We start from the raw sequence: 15,021 nt of genomic DNA on the forward strand, positions 1-15,021 counted from the left end.
TTCATCCCCAGCCTCTGTCACTCCAAAGCCATCCATTCAATACACATCCTAGCAGAGGCGCACTGGATGGCTAAGCAAGAAAATACCTTCTTTCTAAAAGTGTTATTTCCAAACACAGAAGGTAAAAGCCACCTTCACTAAAAGATGCATTTTAACATTCTGAGTTCAGGCATACTAAACTTTATTTTCCTACATTGTTCACAGGGGTAGTTATGTTTACTATATGTTATAAGCAAACTCCCAAATTCTATCCTATCCTTGCAATAGAGAAAACAAAATTGGCAGTACTTCACTATCAGGACATGCCACACACACCAGAGAATGTACTACCTTTTACATACACTGCACCCTGCCCACAGGGGTACCTTGGGCCTAACTTAGGGATGACTGACAGGTAAGAATAGGGAAGGGTAGGGCCTGGCAAGTGAGTGTACTTGCCAAGTCGACTTGGTAGTACTAGACTGCACACAGGCTCTGTAATGGCAGGCCTGAGTTACATTTACAGGCTGCTTCTGTGAGTGGCACAGTCAGTGCTGCAGGTCCACTAGAAGCATTTGATTGACAGGCCCTGGGCATACACAGTGCGCTGTACTAGGGACTGACTAGTAAATCAAATATGCCAAACAGGGAATCATTAATCCATACCAAAACTTTACTTTGGGAGCACTTGGACTTTGGCACTGAACAACAGTGGCAAACTGCCCAAAGCATCTAAACCAGCAAAAACAAATTCCAACACACAGCAAAAACACAGGAAGCAAAGGCAAAAATACAGGGGAACCCATGCCAATGGTGCCTGGTCTAACAAGGCCCATTTACACTCATCACTTAGTGTGAAAGGGGTGTGCAATGGGAGTTGCTGTGGGCTATGAACCACAACACCCATTGCTTTCAAAGCTGCCCCAGATTTACAAGGAGGTGTACATCTAAGGCAGCAGCAAAAACCAACGCCATCCAAGAGCAGGCATTAGAAAGGCATTACAAGGAGAAATACTTTTATTTCTCCTTGCTTTTCTCTTTCTATGTGTGCTGCATTCTGTAGCACATGTATAGACGCGTACATCTGCTCCCATAGCAAAAAGGGGTGGGTGGAGAAAAGTATACACCCTGTGGCGGGCACCATGGTCACTCTGTATGCCTGGATCAGGGGGGACCCATGGGCACATCCCCGTGACAGATTCGGTGACCCGGGGTGAAGGGGGGCCTGCTACGGCTCCCGAAGTACGATTCTGACAGACTTTCCATCTTGCTGAGACCGAGGCCAAGCAGCTGTTTGAATCGTGCATCGTGCTCGCTCGGTCAGAATTCGGCTCCATAGCACTGCATGATTCAGATAAGAATGAGTCGTGCAAACAGGTTTGGGTCCCGGAAACGATTTGGCCAATGCATACGTGATCTTCGCATTGTACTTGGTCGCTCAGACCTGTGTACGATTCGGTAATAAACAAGGGCTAAGAATCGGATCTGGGAAAGCCAAATCAGACTCGCAAGCCTTCCGAATGATATAGGAATCAGGCCCTATATTTTGTACATCGATATTCTGTCAGTGAACCTTAAAAATTATAGCCTGTATGGGCCATTATTTTTGGTATCCCCAAAAGGAACCTTCTGTGAATGTTTGTGGAAGGAACTCAAAAATACAGAAAGATTCAGTAATTGGTTATTAATTACAATGCAATTTCAGTTGGTCAATAGCTAATGGGTAACCCATTAAAAGTAGGGGATATAAGATATTATAGCCTGGCGTAATCCTTAATATTTGAGGTTATTTCATCTCCTGAGGCCTAAGCCGGGAGAACGCCAGGACTGTGATTTTTAAACTTGTGTGTTACTGTGTTTTTAAGATACTCACCCCCCCTTCCTGGGCACTAGCATTTGCGCTCCCCACGCTCTGGGCATCCCCGCGCAGAGGATCGTATCGCTGCAGCGGGCCATATCATTTTGCCGCCATTCCTCAGAAGCCACTAGCCACGTCCACTACCAGGAGGCCACGCCTCCCCGAAGGCTTTAAAAATGCGCTGATCGCTAGCGCGAGATAGAGGTTATTTCATCTCCTGAGGTGGAAGCCGGGAGAACGCCAGGACTGTGATTTTTAAACTTGTGTGTTACTGTGTTTTTAAGATACTCATCCCCCCTTCCTGGGCACTCGCATTTGCGCTCCCCACGCTCTGGGCATCCCCGCGCAGCGGATCGTATCGCTGCAGCGGGCCGCATCATTTTGCCGCCATTCCTCAGAAACCACTGGCCACGCCCACTACCAGGAGGCCACGCCCCCCGAAGGCTTTAAAAACTCGCTGATCGCTAGCGCGAGATAGAGGTTATTTCATCTCCTGAGGCGGAAGCCGGGAGAACGCCAGGACTGTGATTTTTAAACTTGTTTGTTACTGTGTTTTTAAGATACTCACCCCCCCTTCCTGGGCACTCACATTTGTGCTCCCCACGCTCTGGGTATCCCCGCGCAGCGGATTGTATCGCTGCAGCGGGCCACATCATTTTGCCGCAATTCCTCAGAAGCCACTGGCCACGCCCACTACCAGGAAGCCACGCCCCCCCGAAGGCTTTAAAAACGCGCAGATCGCTAGTGCGAGATAGAGGTTATTTCATCTCCTGAGGCGGAAGCCGGGAGAACGCCAGGACTGTGATTTTTAAACTTTTGTGTTACTGTGTTTTTAAAATACTCACCCCCCCTTCCTGGGCACTCGCATTTGCGCTCCCCACGCTCTGGGCATCCCCGCACAGCAGATCGTATCGCTGCAGCGGGCCACATCATTTTGCCGCCATTCCTCAGAAGCCACTGGCCACGCCCACTACCAGGAGGCCACGCCCCCCCCGAAGGCTTTAAAAACACGCTGATCGCTAGCGCGAGATAGAGGTTATTTCATCTCCTGAGGCGGAAGCCGGGAGAACGCCAGGACTGTGATTTTTAAACTTGTGTGTTACTGTGTTTTTAAGATACTCAACCCCCCTTCCTGGGCACTCGCATTTGCGCTCCCCACGCTCTGGGCATCCCCGCGCAGCGGATTGTATCGCTGCAGCGGGCCACAATATTTTGCTGCCATTCCTCAGAAGCCACTGGCCACGCCCACTACCAGGAGGCCACGCCCCCCGAAGGCTTTAAAAACACGCTGATCGCTAGCGCGAGATAGAGGTTATTTCATCTCCTGAGGCGGAAGCCGGGAGAACGCCAGGACTGTGATTTTTAAACTTGTGTGTTACTGTGTTTTTAAGATACTCAACCCCCCTTCCTGGGCACTCGCATTTGCGCTCCCCATGCTCTGGGCATCCCTGCGCAGCGGATTGTATCGCTGCAGCGGGCCACATCATTTTGCCGCCATTCCTCAGAAGCCACTGGCCACGTCCACTACCAGGAGGCCACGCCCCCCCGAAGGCTTTAAAAACACGCTGATCGCTAGCGCGAGATAGAGGTTATTTCATCTCCTGAGGCGGAAGCCGGGAGAACGCCAGGACTGTGATTTTTAAACTTGTGTGTTACTGTGTTTTTAAGATACTCACCCCTCCTTCCTGGGCACTCGCATTTGCGCTCCCCACGCTCTGGTCATCCCCGCGCAGCCGATCGTATCGCTGCAGCGGGCCACATCATTTTGCCGCCATTCCTCAGAAGCCACTGGCCACGCCCACTACCAGGAGGCCACGCCCCTTCCGCCTCCCTTTCAATAAACAATGTGTATCCCCCGTACGTGCAGCGGACGGGCGCAGCGGGCACGCCGTCAGCGCACCGAAGGCGCGCCAAAGGCAAGCCCGTCTGCGCCCGTCCGTGACCGACCAGGGCAAGGGGCACACCACTACGTGTGATTTTTAACATATACCTCTGATCAACTGTGTTCCCTCAATAAAAATTGGCAGCTAAACCTTGTAACATTGTCTTATGTTCAAAACATTGGCATTGCTTCTTCTATGCTTACAACGCCCGCTACCCCCTCCACTGCTGCCCTCCTCTTGAACACAATATCAGCCGTTAAGCATCAGACTGAAATATTTGACCTTTTAGATTCCAACTCCCCTGACCTATTGTTCTTAACCGAAACATGGTACAGGTCTGACTCCCTACCGAGCGCACTGGCAGCCCTCCCGCATCACTACTCTATGCTTCGTGCAGATCGACCTGAGGAGAGAACAGGTGGCGGTGTAGCCCTGATTGCCCGCAAGGGATTCCATTTTCAGATACTTGCATCGCCCAGGCTGCCAGCAGCTGATTGCCTCGTAGCACGTTCAACTTCTTTTAAGACTCCTATCACCTGTGTATTAATGTACCGGCCACCCCAGCCAATTCCTGGCTTTCTCTCTGCTCTCCAGGATTTACTGGCCACCTTAGTAGTCAATAGTGCCTCTGTCCTCGTTCTGGGAGATTTCAATTTTTGGCCCACTGACCCCGCTGAGGACACCACTTCCAAAGACGTTACTCAACTGCTTCTCAGCCTCAATTTCACTCAGCATGTTCATGGTCCCACTCATACCCGGGGCCACATTCTCGATCAGATTTGGACATTAAACATCCTTACCTCCACTCCTACCATTTCGCCCTGCCCATGGTCGGATCACTGCCTTCTCGCCTTTTCCTTGGATTTGAGCCATAAAATAACATCTTCCTTCCCCAAAAACATCTGGGCAAGGAACTGGACTCAAGTCGATATTCCATCTCTGTGTAACTCGCTAGCCGCCACCTGCCCAGATCTATCGGGCTTAGCTCTACACTCTCAGGCCACCATTCTGGATCACTGGCTCACTAAAGCCTGCGACCCAGTGGCTCCCCTGAAGAGGATTACCATCAACCGCACCCACAATGCTAACAAGTGGTTCAACCCTGGCCTTAAAGCCAAGAAACTAGAGTTACGGCAGGCTGAACGAGCTTGGAGAAGGGCCTACTGCCCGATCCGAAGACAACTCTTCATCACCCTATTTAGTGAATATAAACAAGCCATTTTGACAGCCGAAACAGAATACTTTTCTGGGCGCATTCTAGCTGCAGAAAGCCAGCCTCGTGAGATTTTTTCTACCGTCCACGAGCTAGCATCTTCGGACAGAACTTTACCCAAGATTCCCCCCTCCCGGGCCCTAGTGACTCGCTCAACGAGTTCTTCATTGAAAAAATAGTCCACATCAAAGCTAACATCCCTTCCCCCTCGCCCACTTTCACTCACCCGCAGCCACCTGGCAATAATCGGTCCCTCACTTCTATTCCCACACTGACCAGAGAATCCCTGTCCCCTTTACTAAGGCGTGTTAAGTCGGGCTCCCCAGCTGACATCTGCCCGGCACGCATTCTCGGTCAGATTTTTACTGAATGCCCAGCCCCTGCCCTCACCCTCCTGAATAACTGCCTCACGCTTGGCTCTGTCCCTACCCCATTCAAAACGGCCACAATTCTTCCTATACTAAAAAATCCAGGCGCCGACCCGTCCTCCCCGGCAAACTATCGCCCTATATCCCTTCTCCCTTACTTGGGAAAGGTAGCTGAGTCCCATGTCACCCAGGTGCTCAGCTCCTTTGTAGAGGACAGTAATTACCTTGCACCCTGTCAGGCGGGCTTTCGCCCCCACCATTCCACTGAGAAGGTGGTTATTTCGGTCATGGACCAACTCAGGGAGGGACTTGACACCAACACCCCTCAGGCCCTGGTCCTCCTGGATCTGTCCGCCACATTTGGCACGGTGGACAATTCCATCCTCTTGTCCCGTGTCAAGGCGGCGGGCATAGGGGGACAGGTATGACCTGGATAGGCTCCTTCCTGGCTGACCGCACCCAGGCGGTCCACCTTGCTGAATTCTCCGCCCGCCCCGAAGGGTGAATTGTGGCATCCCTCAGGGCTCTTCCCTCTCTCTCCTTTTATTCAACCTTTATATTTTCCCTCTTATTTTTGCACTGCAACAATTGGAGGTCACAGTCTACAACTATGCTGATGACCTCCAACTTATTTTTAATTTCTCTTCCCCTGTATCAGGCGCCACTAGCTTCCAGTCCGTCATGCTGTTTATCCGGGACTGGATGAATGCAAACCATCTTAAACTCAACCCGGATAAAACAGAGCTGATCTTGACTGGACGCAGTGGCAACCCCTGGTCTCCCTCATTTTGGCCCCCCTCCCTTGGTTCACCTCCTACCCCTTCTTTTTCAGTTAAGAACCTTGGTATCACTCTCAATCTTCATTTGACACTCCACTCCACTGGTCTTATCCAAGATCGATTACGGGAACATTATTTACAATGGTGCTCCCGCCTATGCACTTCAGCGCCTTCAGCTGGTGCAGAACCAGGCTGCTCACCTGGTACATGGCCTATCGAAATATCATCACTCTTCACCCCTTCTTACTGCCCTGCACTGGCTCCCCATCAAACAACGGGCCCTTTTCAAACTTGTGTACCTCACTTTTCAAGCTCGGGCGGGCACTGCCCCTGCTTTCATCAACTCTACCATCACCAATTACTGCCCTTCCAGAGTTTTACGCTCCTCCACTAAATCTTTATTAGCTATCCCCCGCTTCAAGAAAAAAAGATCGGAAGGCCAGAAATTCTCGGTTCTTGCGCCCACCTTCTGGAACACTCTCCCGCCCTTTGTCAGACTCTCCCCCTCCTATATCGAGTTCTGCAAAGTCCTCAAAACTTTCTTGTTCCAACAAGCGTTTAGCCTATAGTCCCCTGTGTCTTCTCTAGCCCAGGAATCCTCTAGTGCCAAGAAACTGCATAGTGAACATGCGCTCTATACATTTTTTTAAATTCAAAAATTCAAATTCAAATTTGATATCCTGATAGTAAGAGATGTTAGAAAACTCAAGGAAGGATGCCAGTTGGCAGAAACATACTGTGCTCACCCAGCCAAAATAAGAACATGTCAAATTGAATCCTGATAAGCTCTAACCAGAGAAACTTAGAGGATACCAAATATTATAGGCGGTAGAGTCCATTATATATGCTATCCTCTAAAGTAAACAGATCTGAAGTATTGGGGAATTACATGAAAAATATGAAAAGATACTGTAGTCTGCTATCAAATACATGGCAACTTCAACTGGGAAATGGCTAATGGGTAACTCAAGAAATGTAAGGTATACGAGATATTACAGCAATGCGTGAGCCATAATATTTGGTATCCCCAAAGTAAACATGTTGGAAAGCAAAAGGGAGGGTGCTATTTGGCACAAAAATACTGAGCTCACCCATCCGACATAAGGCCATGTCAAATTGAATCCTGGCCAGTTCTAACTTGAGAAACATAGGGAATACCAAATATTACTAACGGTATAGACCATTATGTTTGGTATCCATATGGGAACCGGATGTAAAATTTTGTGGAATGATATACAAAGTATGAAGAAATACTGTAGTCTGCCATCAAATAAAAGACAACTTCAGGTGGTCAATGGCTAAAGGGTAACCATGGAACGTAGGGTATACAAGATAATACTGCAATGCATGAGCAATCTTTTTTGGTATCCCCATAGTAAATGATGTTGGAAAGGAAAAAGAAGGGTGATTTTTTGGCATAGGAATACTGTGCTCACCCATCCAACATTAGACCATGTCAAAGTGAATCCTGATAAGTTCTTACCTGAGAAACAAAAGGGATACTATATATTATAGGCTGTAGAGACCATTATATATGGTATCCCTTAAAGGAAAGATGTGAAGTCTTGGGGAATTATATAAAAGATTTGAAAAGATACTGTAGTCTGCTATCAAATACATGGCAACTTCAACTGTTGAATGGTTAAAGGGTAACTCAAGAAATGTAAGGGATACGAGATATTAAAGCAATGTGTGAGCCATAATATTTGGTATCCCCATAGTAAACGATGTTGGAAAGCAAAAGGCAGGGTGCTATTTTGCATAGATATACTGTGCTCATCCATCTAACATAAGGTGATGTAAAATGGAATCCTGGTAACTTCTAACCCGAGAAACGCTGAGGATATCAAATATTATAGGCTGTATAGACTATTATATTTGGTATCCCCTAAGGGTGCCACAGGCAAAATCTTGTGGAATGATGTACAAAATTTGAAAAGATACTGTAGTTTGCTATCAAATTATGGTCAATGGCTAAAGGGTGACCCATGAAACATAGGGGATACAAGATATTACGGCAATGCGTGAGCCACAATATTTGGTATCCCCAATGTAAATGATGTTTGAAAGCAAAAGGAATGGTGCTATTTGGGAATGAAATACTATGCTCCTGCATCCAACAAAAGGCAAAGTCAAAATGAATCCTGGTAACTTCCAACCGGACGAACACTGGTGATACCGGATATTATAGGCCGTATATGCTATTATAGTTGATTTCCACTAAAGAGTACAGATGTAAAATCTTGTGGAATGATGTGCAAAATATGAAAAGATACTGTAGTCTGCTATCAAACAAAAGGCAATTTCAACTGGTCCATTGGTTAAGGGTAACAAATGAAACATAGGGGATATGAGATATTACAGCAATACATGAGCCGTAATATTTGGCATCCCCATAGTAAATGATGTTGGAAAGCAAAAGGAAGTGGGCTACTTTATATAGAAATACTATGCTACTGCATATAACATAAGGCGAAGTCAAATTGAATCCTGGTCACTTCCAACAAGAGAAACAATGGGGATACCTAATATAATAGGACATATATGCTATTAAATTTGGCATCACCTAAGGGTACGGATGCAAAATCTTGTGGAATGATGTACAAATGTGAAAATATACAGTAGTCTGCTCAAATAAAAGGCTAATTCAATTGGTCAATGGCTACAGGGTAACCCATGAAACATAGGGGATACAATATATTACTGCAATGGGTCAGCCATAATATTTGGTATCCCCTTAGAAAATGATTTTGGAAAGCAAAAGTAAGGGTGCTTTTTGGTATGAAAATACTGTGCTCCTCCATCCAACATAAGGCGAGGTCAAATTGAACCCTGGTAACTTCTAACCCGAGAAACCCTGGGGATACCAAATATTATAGGTGATGTAGGCTATTATAGTTGGTATCCCGTAAGGGTACGGATGCAAAATCTTGTGGAATGATGTACAAAATGTTAAAAGATACTGTAGTCTGCTATCAAATAAAAGACAAATTTTATTGGTCAGTGGCTTAAGGGTAACTCCTGAAACATAGGGAATACAAGATATTATGGCAATGTGTGACCCATAATATTTGGTATCCCCTTAGTAAATGATGTTGGAAAGCAAAAGGAAGGGTGCTATTTGGTATAAGAATAATGTGCTTCCCCATCCAACATACGGCGAAGTGAAATTGAATCCTGGTAAGTTGTAACCAGAGAAATACTGGGGATTCCAAAAAGTATAGGCTGAATAGGCTATTATAGTTGGTATCCCCTAAGGGTACGGATGCCAAATCTTGTGGAATGATGTACAAAATGTGAAAACATACTGTAGTCTGCTATTATACAAAAGGTAATTTCAACTGTTCAATGTCTCAAAAGGTAACACATGAAACATCGTGGATATGAGTTATTACAACCATGAATGAGCCATAATAGTTAGTATCCCTTTAGTAAAAGATGTTGGAAAGGAAAAGGAAGGGTACTATTAGGTACAGAAATACTGTGCTCCTCCAGCCGACATAAGTCAATGTGAAATTGAATCCTGGTAACTTTCTATCCCGAGAAACGCTGGGGATTCCAAATATTATAGGCCCTATAGGTTATTATATTTGGTATCCCGTAAGGGTATCGGATGCAAAATATTGTGGAATGATGTACAAAATGTGAAAAGATACTGTAGTCTGCTATCAAACAAAAGGCACTTTCAACTATTCAATGGCTCAAGGGTAATCCATGAAACAGATGGGATACTAGATATTACAGCAATGCGTGAGCCATAATATTTGATATCCCCATAGTAAATGATGTTGGAAAGCAAAAGGTGGGGTGCTATTTGGTATAAGAATAATGTGCTTCCCCATCCGACATACGGCGAAGTGAAATTGAATCCTGGTAAGTTGTAACCTGAGAAACACTGGGGATACCAAAAATTATAGGCTGAATAGGCTATTATAGTTGGTATCCCCTAAGGGTACGGATGCCAAATCTTGTGGAATGATGTACAAAATGTGAAAACATACTGTAGTCTGCTATTAAACAAAAGGTAATTTCAACTGTTCAATGTCTCAAAAGGTAACACATGAAACATCGGGGATATGAGTTATTGCAACCATGAATGAGCCAACATAAGGCGAGGTCAACTTGAATCCTGGTAACTTTTAACCTGAGAAACGCTGGGGATACCAAATATTATAGGTCGTAAAGGGTATTATAGTTGGTATTCCATAAGGGTACGGATGCAAAATCTTGTGGAATGATGTACAAAATTTAAAAAGATACTGTAGTCTGCTATCAAATAAAAGGCAAATTCAATTGGTCAATGGCTTAAGGGTAAGCCATGAAACATAGGGAATACAAGATATTATGGCAATGTGCGTCCCATAATATTTGGTATCCCCTAAGTAAATGATGTTGAAAAGCAAAAGGAAGGGTTCTATTTGGTATAGGAATACTGTGCTTTCCCATCCAACATACAGCTAGGCAAACTGAATCCTGGTTAGTTCTAACCCGAGAAACACTGGGGATACCAAATATTATAGACCGTATAGGCTATTATAGTTGGTATCCCCTAAGGGTACGGAATCAAAATCTTGTGGAATAATGTAGAAAATGTGAAAACATACTGTAGTCTGCTATCAAACGAAAGGTAATTTCAACTATTCAATGGCTCAAAAGGTTACACATGAAACATCGGGGATATGAGATATTACAACAATGAATGTGCCATAATATTTGGTATCCCTGGCCTATATTAAATGATGTTGGAAAGCAAAATGAAGGGTGCTATTAGGTACAGAAAAACTGTGCTCCTCCAGCCAACATAAGTCAATGTCAAATTGAATCCTGGTAACTTCTAACCCCAGAAACACTGAGAATACCAAATATTATAGGCCCTATAGGCTATTATATTTGGTATCCCCTAAGGGTATCGGATGCAAAATCTTGTGGAATGATGTACAAATGTGAAAAGATACAGTAGTCTGCTATCAAATAAAAGGCTAATTCAATTGGTCAATGGCTAAAAGGTAACCCATGAAACATAGGGGATACAATATATTACAGCAATGGGTCATCCATAATATTTGGTATCCCCATAGAAAATTATTTTGGAAAGCAAAAGGAAGGGTGCTTTTTGGTATGAAAATACTGTGCTCCTCCATCCAACATAAGGCGAGGTCAAATTGAATCCTGGTAACTTCTAACCCGAGAAACGCTGGCGATACCAAATATTATAGGCTGAATAGGCTATTATAGTTGGTATCCCCTAAGGGTACGGATGCCAAATCTTGTGGAATGATGTACAAAATGTGAAAACATACTGTAGTCTGCTATTAAACAAAAGGTATTTTCAACTGTTCAATGTCTCAAAAGGTAACACATGAAACATCGGGGATATGAGTTATTACAACCATGAATGAGCCATAATATTTAGTATCCCTATAGTAAAAGATGTTGGAAAGCAAAAGGAAGGGTACTATTAGGTACAGAAATAATGTGCTCCTCCAGCCAACATAAGTCAATGTCAAATTGAATCCTGGTAACTTTCTAACCCGCGAAATGCTGGGGATACCAAATATTATAGGCCCTATAGACTATTTGTATTTGGTATCCCGTAAGATTATCGGATGCAACATTTTGTGGAATGATGCACAAAATGTGAAAAGATAATGTAGCCTGCTATCAAACAAAAGGCACTTTCAACTATTCAATGGCTCAAGGGTAACCCATGAAACAAATGGGATACTAGATATTACAGCAATGCATGAGCCATAATATTTAGTATCCCTATAGTAAAAGATGTTGGAAAGCAAAAGGAAGGGTACTATTAGGTACAGAAATAATGTGCTCCTCCAGCCAACATAAGTCAATGTCAAATTGAATCCTGGTAACTTTCTAACCCACGAAACGCTGGGGATACCAAATATTATAGGCCCTATAGACTATTTGTATTTGGTATCCCGTAAGATTATCGGATGCAACATTTTGTGGAATGATGCACAAAATGTGAAAAGATAATGTAGCCTGCTATCAAACAAAAGGCACTTTCAACTATTCAATGGCTCAAGGGTAACCCATGAAACAAATGGGATACTAGATATTACAGCAATGCGTGAGCCATAATATTTGGTATCCCCATAGTAAATGGTGTTGGCAAGCAAAAGGAAGGGTGCTCCTTGGTATTAGTACACTGTGCTCCTCCATCAAACAAAAGGCGAAGTCAAATTGAGTCCTGGTCACTTCCAACCAGAGAAACACTGGGGATACCAAATATTATAGGCGGTATATGCTATTAAATTTGGTATCACCTAATGGTACGGATGAAACATCTTGTGTAATGATGTACAAATGTGAAAAGATACAGTAGTCTGCTCAAATAAAATGCTAATTCAATTGGTCAATGGCTAAACGGTAACCCATGAAACATAGGGGATACAGTACATTACAGCAATGGGTCAGCCATAATATTTGGTATCCCCTTAGAAAATTATTTTGGAAAGCAAAAGTAAGGGTGCTTTTTGGTATGAAAATACTGTGCTCCTCCATCCAACATAAGGCGAGGTCAAATTGAACCCTGGTAACTTCTAACCCGAGAAACGCTGGGGATACCAAATATTATAGGTGATATAGGCTATTATAGTTGGTATCTCGTAAGGGTACAGATGCAAAATCTTGTGGAATGATGTACAAAATGTTAAAAGATACTGTAGTCTGCTATCAAATAAAAGACAAATTCAATTGGTCAATGGCTTAAGGGTAACTCCTGAAACATAGGGAATACAAGATATTATGGCAATGTGTGACCCATAATATTAGGTATCCCCTTAGTAAATGATGTTGTAAAGCAAAAGGAAGGGTGCTATTTGGTATAAGAATAATGTGCTTCCCCATCCAACATACGGCAAAGTGAAATTGAATCCTGGTAAGTTGTAACCCGATAAACACTGGGGATTCCAAAAATTATAGGCTGAATAGGCTATTATAGTTGGTATCCCCTAAGGGTACGGATGCCAAATCCTGTGGAATGATGTACAAAATGTGAAAACATACTGTAGTCTGCTATTAAACAAAAGGTAATTTCAACTGTTCAATGTCTCAAAAGGTAACACATGAAACATCGTGGATATGAGTTATTACAACCATGAATGAGCCATAATAGTTAGTATCCCTTTAGTAAAAGATGTTGGAAAAGAAAAGGAAGGGTACTATTAGGTACAGAAATACAGTGCTCCTCCAGCCAACATAAGTCAATGTGAAATTGAATCCTGGTAACTTTCTGTCCCGAGAAACGCTGGGGATTCCAAATATTATAGGCCCTATAGGCTATTATATTTGGTATCCCGTAAGGGTATCGGATGCAAAATATTGTGGAATGATGTACAAAATGTGAAAAGATACTGTAGTCTGCTATCAAACAAAAGGCATTTTCAACTATTCAATGGCTCAAGGGTAACCCATGAAACAAATGGGATACTAGATGTTACAGAAATGCGTGAGCCATAATATTTGGTATCCCCATAGTAAATGGTGTTGGCAAGCAAAAGGAAGGGTGCTCCTTGGTATCAGTACACTGTGCTCCCCCATCAAACAAAAGGCGAAGTCAAATTGAGTCCTGGTCACTTCCAACCAGAGAAACACTGGAGATACCAAATATTATTGGCGGTATATGCTATTAAATTTGGTATCACCTAATGGTACGGATGAAACATCTTGTGTAATGATGTACAAATGTGAAAAGATACAGTAGTCTGCTCAAATAAAATGCTAATTCAATTGGTCAATGGCTAAACGGTAACCCATGAAACATAGGGGATACAATACATTACAGCAATGGGACAGACATAATATTTGGTATCCCCATAGAAAATTATTTTGGAAAGCAAAAGGAAGGGTGCTTTTTGGTATGAAAATTCTGTGCTCCTCCATCCAGCATAAGGGGAGGTCAAATTGAATCCTGGTAACTTCTAACCCGAGAAACGCTCGGGATACCAAATATTATAGGTCATATAGGATAATATATTTGGCATCCCCTATGGGTATCGCATGCAAAATATTGTGAAATGATGTTGGTTCAATGATGTTCTGGCCTTTTGAAGCCAGAATACACCTGAAAATCGCTTGTTTGACGCACAAGGCTGTCCACCTGAGCTCACCTAGATACCTCGCTCAGAAGCTGACGATTTCTGGTGGCTCAAGAATCACTAGAGGCACAAACAATCTTTTGCTAAAGCCTAAAAGATTCCGCAAGGAAAAAACCTATAAACGCTCTTTCTCAGGAATGGCTGCCAGGATTTGGAACTCACTCCCCCCTGAAACCAGGCTCATCCCCTCTATCACACTTTTCAAGAAAGAAGTAAAAGCGATCCTCATGGCTAAATACACCTGAACCACTACTGGGGATTGTTAAAACTGGGGGTCTCTAGTTGGCAGAGGTAGGTACCACCGTCCAAATAGGGACCCTTGCTTCTAGTCAGGACAAGGGGATAACCCTCTTAGATAACCCCTGCTCGCCCTCAAGGTAGCTTGGCCGGAGCAGTCTAGGCTAACCAGAGGCAATGCGTTAAGTATTTGTACCAACACTCACAGTAACACAGTGAAAACACCACAAACTGATTCCACGACAGTTTAGGAAAATAAAGATATTTATTCTAAACTACACAAGACCAAAACGGCAAAAATCCAACATACAGTTCAAGGATATGGTTTCAAAAGAATTCTTCAGGTTGTAATCAAAGTTCTTTAAGTTGCGATCAAAATGATCCACAGATGCGTGAAAAGTTCACAGTTGCGCCACGGTGGCTCACAGTACCTTTTAGTTGCAACAAAGTTCCACAAGCAGGAAGCTGGTGCGGTGGAAACAAGCGATGCGTTACTCCTGAGACCCTGGGGAGGCGATGCGACAGCCCCGCTGCAGCAGCGGGCGTGCGGCGACGAATCCGGTCTGTAAGGGGAGGAAGGCAGC

At 44.0% G+C, this 15,021-nt stretch overlaps 1 protein-coding gene across 1 annotated transcript in view; it reads left to right on the forward strand.

Moving 5' to 3' along the window:
- Positions 1-5,112, forward strand: part of LOC147725146 (E3 ubiquitin-protein ligase TRIM39-like) — a 191,041-nt gene extending 185,929 nt beyond the window's left edge. The window contains exon 6 of the mRNA XM_086918187.1: positions 4,676-5,112. Within this exon, the coding sequence (XP_086774313.1) occupies positions 4,676-5,112 (437 nt within the window). The remainder of the gene's footprint in view (positions 1-4,675) is intronic.
- Positions 5,113-15,021: the final 9,909 nt, after the last annotated feature.

The sequence above is a fragment of the Lissotriton vulgaris genome, chromosome 4_1 (genome assembly GCF_964263255.1).
Source record: "Lissotriton vulgaris chromosome 4_1, aLisVul1.2, whole genome shotgun sequence".
Lineage (NCBI taxonomy): Eukaryota > Metazoa > Chordata > Amphibia > Caudata > Salamandridae > Lissotriton > Lissotriton vulgaris.